General features: G+C 36.4%; 1 protein-coding gene across 1 annotated transcript in view; it reads right to left on the reverse strand.

The window, feature by feature from the left end:
- Positions 1-4,727, reverse strand: part of arl8ba (ADP-ribosylation factor-like 8Ba) — a 14,132-nt gene continuing 9,405 nt past the window's right edge. The window contains exons 2-7 of the mRNA XM_037678725.1: positions 3,988-4,068; positions 3,825-3,898; positions 3,647-3,740; positions 3,443-3,510; positions 3,072-3,142; positions 1-406 (exon numbers count right to left, since the gene is read on the reverse strand). Of these exons, the coding sequence (XP_037534653.1) occupies positions 357-406; positions 3,072-3,142; positions 3,443-3,510; positions 3,647-3,740; positions 3,825-3,898; positions 3,988-4,068 (438 nt within the window). The 3' untranslated portion in view covers positions 1-356. The remainder of the gene's footprint in view (positions 407-3,071; positions 3,143-3,442; positions 3,511-3,646; positions 3,741-3,824; positions 3,899-3,987; positions 4,069-4,727) is intronic.

The following is a 4,727-nucleotide window of genomic DNA, read 5'->3' on the forward strand; positions in this document are numbered from 1 at the left end:
AGTATGAGCAACATTTCTTATTTCAAAGTCTGTTTAACCAAATTAACACCTTCCTCATTTAATGGTATGCTACAAACCCATGTGGTTAATGCTTGCAGGGGGAAAACAACAGAACAGTTTCTTATCCTGGTTAAAGTACAGCTTTACAAGATGTATAATGCCAATTTCATTCCTTACATCTGGTAGGTTTAAGTAGTGCATTATCTGGGCTTGTAAAATAAAGGAACAAAAACACAAGTGTGAAACAAGCAGAACAGTGCAGAGTGTGAAGCAGGAATATAACTGGACAGCACTGCAGAGTGAGAAGGGTTTGACGTGACAGTAATATGGCAAATACAGCTGGGAAACATCTCCATTCAGCTCCGGCGAGATTTTGAGTGCTGGATGAGCCACTGAAGTGTGATGTCTGAAATCACAGAAACACTCGGGGTCAGCAAAGAAGAATATCAACATTGTTAAAATCATTTGTCAAACACAATGCTACCTCAGTTTATTTGTACAAACATGGCTACACAAACCTCCCTACTATACCACTATTGTTATTATTATGAGTTTATTTGACATGGACAAAGCACACAAACATAGAACAGAACAAGTCTGTGACTGATGCGTTGCACAAAGAGTATATAGCTATTGCTAATTCGCAACTCCAGTTCCTGGTTCAGCATTTCTACGCATTAATATACAATTTATCAATCAAAATACAGTAAGAATACATGTAAGAATACATATGTGTTCCTGCCTACATATTCATGTAATCAACCTTACAACCTCCAAATTCATATAATAAAAACTACACATTAAAATGCGAACAATTTAAAAATCTAGATAAAATAAAAATACAAAATGTTTTTCTCTCTACAAATTCACCTACTTATTTTCATTACGTATTACAGTAGTCCCTCGCTACTTTGCGGTTCAACTTTCGCGGACTTGCTCTATTGCGGGGATTTTTAAGATTGAACATGAGAAAAAAAAGTAATAATTGTACAAGACGCGATTGTCAACTTTAACATTATTTACGTGATTGTGACAGTACTGGATACTGTACAGTAATAACGAAAAAATAAAATACTTCAGACAGGCAACACCATTTTGTAGTTTTCTCTCAATAAGCCTACACTGTATTGCCACTCATAATGACTACATTTCCCAGAAGCACCGTTTCCTTCTGCTGAAATACTAGAGGGCAAGTTTTGATCTGATCAGAAAAAGTTTGGCGCTTATTACAGTGACTTTGGCGCCCAGCGGATGCAGAGAGCCACACGGAACCCACCAGGAACCAGACCAGAACGGGTGCAGAACCAGATATCCAGACTCATCTGTGAATCTTGAGAGCTGGTAGCCAGCCCACGAGGACTTCAGAGCAGGACGCGTGCTGCCAAAGGTCCGGTGCTCCATCTGGAGCTCACCGGGTCTTTTTTCATCTCTCGGATCACCCAATGGAACCACCGGTTCCGCGACGGCCACCCAAAGGTACCCCTATCCCCCCTCTAAAAATGCGCTTCGGCGCTCAAGGGACGCACAGAACTGGAGAAGAACCGGACCTCCAGACCCATTGGTGAATCTTGAGAGCTGGTAGCCAGCCCACAAGGACTTCCAAGCAGGACAAGCGCCGCCGAAAGTCTGGCGCTCCATCCGGAGCCCACCGCCACTGCTAATGAGCAAAATTTAGTAGCTACATAAAAGTATGTTGTTAAAATGACCTAGGTTTAAGAGTTTAGAACATTGCAATAATGTGGGAAGGGTTTCAAAAGTCTGAAAATATAAATACTGTAAATACTAACATAAATATAACGATGCTACTTGGCGGATTTTCACTTATTACGGCGGGGTCTGGAACGTAACCCCCGCAATAAACAAGGGACTACTGTATACTTATTGAAAAGCTGAATTCCAGACTAAAGTTTGATGTATACAAATCACTTTTTTTTTTCCACATATTTGAAAGTGCTCCAAAAACCACCAGTTTGCTCTGACTAGTCAATTCAGCAGTTCAAAAGTAACGTGGCTAATCTTTGTTTTAGACACATAAATCTATCTACAAACACTACACAAACGGTAATTTAATAGTTCAGATTTTCTGAAATTGGGATCTGTGGAAAAGCTATGAACAATTTGCAGTATGACTTACCTGCTGTAGATAAGATCTTTGAATTATCTCTGTTTGAAGAAAAAAATGCAACTTTGACCGGATTCACAAGCTAACGGGTAGGTGGAGTGAAACCAAGACCAAAAAGAATTGCTGCCATCTTTAAATAACTCTTATCTCAAACATTTTTTGGCAGTTCAACAAACATACCCTAGAAAATTCATTCTGACAGTAAGTTATACTGCAGAAAGTGCAGCAGCCGCGAATTGTGCTTGCAAATAATCACAGAAGTCTTACAGAAGACTGATGATGCAAAGATCTTTAAAATGTGTCAACCACTTAAATGGAAACAGAAAAGGTAGAAAATGAAATACTAATTAAAAAATAATAATTAATTGGGTATTGCAGTTATTTTAAGATGACAGCAATTCACTTTGATTGCATTGACTAGCCGTTAGTATGTCAATCATGTCAAACGTTTTTTCTCCAAACTGGGGCCATTTAAAAAGAGATCTACAACAGGTAAGAAAATATTTGTTCATAGTGTTTCTACAGAACCCCATTCAAAACATCTGAATGAACATTTTAAGTAAATGAGGAAACATCTGATCCATAAGCAACACGGTATCACCTGTGGGGTGGACCAGTTTTGTTTTTAACTTTGCAGGCCTTCTACATCAACATAAAAGCTAAACAACAAATAAAGTAAAAATAAAAAAGCTTTCCACTGATCCTCCTTTCCCCAAACAAAATTTTCATTCAACCTTTATTTATACAGGTTAGTCTATTGAGTCATGAGGACTCCTTTTAAAGAGAGACCTGTTTTAAACAAAAAACACAGATAAGGTTCAAACAACAATAAGCAGCTGTAAAATGCATATACAATGTAAAGTAAATAAAAATAGTGATATAAAACAAAAGAACAACAAGCTACATTATTTGGCTATGTAAAATACTAAAACAATTTACAGAAACTTGCCAATGTTGTCTTTCTCTTTGCAGGAAATGGAGTAGCAGCATATCTCTCTGTCTTGAATAGCTGCTAGATTCCTGTAAAAAGAAACAAAAATATGAGGATGGTGCCTTCAGATGTGGATTTCTAACTTGACAGTAGAGGGCGCTCATAAACAGCAAACATAATGGCTGAACTCTGAAGAAGAAATTGACTGATTTATGCAACTTTTAATTAGAAAATCGTTTCCACTGATGTGATGTTAAACATTGGAGTATTAAAATGTACATTCAAACTATGTGTTCATATAAAATAAAGAGATTTTGTAATTACAAACAAAATTTTCCATTAACAATTTTAAGATTTTGCACTTCTTCACTGGGTTTATTCATACTTACATTTTCTCAATGAGTTGTTTTTCATCTAAAGCACTGGAGAGATCCCTTTTGTTACCCAGTACCAAAACCTTAAATAAAATTTAAAAAACTACTATGTTAGTAAAGTTCTAAGCTGTAGGAATTAATCTAAAGAAAACTGCACAAAATTTTCTGCAACTACTACAGAAATACAGATTTTTAAATTGCTTTCAAGTGAACACTTACAGGAATCCCTTGCAACTGAGGTTTGTCTAATAAATTATGAAGCTCATTACTGGATGCCTCCACCTTTTCTCGATCTGCAGCGTCAACCATGTACCTAAAAAAAACATAATCACCATCATTAACAGTTCCAGTGATCTGTCATCTTATATAAAAGTTCTGAAAAGCTTTGGGTACCCACACGATTGCATTAACTCCCCGACAGTACCGCTCCCACATACTCCTGAACCTGGGCTGCCCTCCTATATCCCAGATCTGCCAAACAAAGAGCACAAGATAGGTTATTTCACAAACCAAACCCTTTTATGGTGATAATTTAATAAAAGCAGAGATTAAAACTGAACCTTGATGGTGACGTTTCCTTTAGTGACCTTCCTCATGTTGAAGCCGACCGTAGGGATCATATCTTCACTGAAATGCCCCGACTGAAAAACAGAAGGAAAAAAAAAGAACATTCCCACAAAGTTTGATAAGAATTAGGTTTAGTAGTTCTTGTTATATCTAGTTAAGAGACAAGCAACCACAATTTTACAAAATACAAATTTAAGCTTGGTGGGTGTAAAATTTAAAAAAAAAGAAAGAACTTTTCCTTTAACCGAGTCACTTTGTACAAGAAAAATATCAGAAGCTGCATGGAAACTCACACTTTGTTTCTTTTTTTTTCAAGCTCAATAAAATGATACAAAGTTGTCAAAATAAATAAATAAAATGTGTTTTTTTCTCTCCCTAAAACCAGAATTAAGCTGAAGTTTAAGTATTGCTATTTTTAAATTCCAAGCCAATGGCAAAACATGACCATGTTAATAACTTTATTATGTTAAAAAAAGGGAATTTTAAAAAAAGCCTGTCGTGATAAACAATAAATCAATTAATCGCAAGATAAATGAAAATTATCCACCTCGTTTTCATTTATTGGCATTATCGTTTCTTCGTGTCTCTCTTTCTACTGAAGACACTGGATGAGAAAAGGCTCAACTCCGGTTTTTCACTGACACCTCCCTTTCTCTTTAAAATCTGTTTTAACCATCCAATATCATGTTTTTGGATCGTTAATAGCAGCTAAGCTATGAGCTAACAGGCCGAC

This window comes from Nematolebias whitei, chromosome 7, assembly GCF_014905685.2.
Source record: "Nematolebias whitei isolate Nwh7 chromosome 7, NemWhi1, whole genome shotgun sequence".
Taxonomy (NCBI): Eukaryota; Metazoa; Chordata; class Actinopteri; order Cyprinodontiformes; family Rivulidae; genus Nematolebias; species Nematolebias whitei.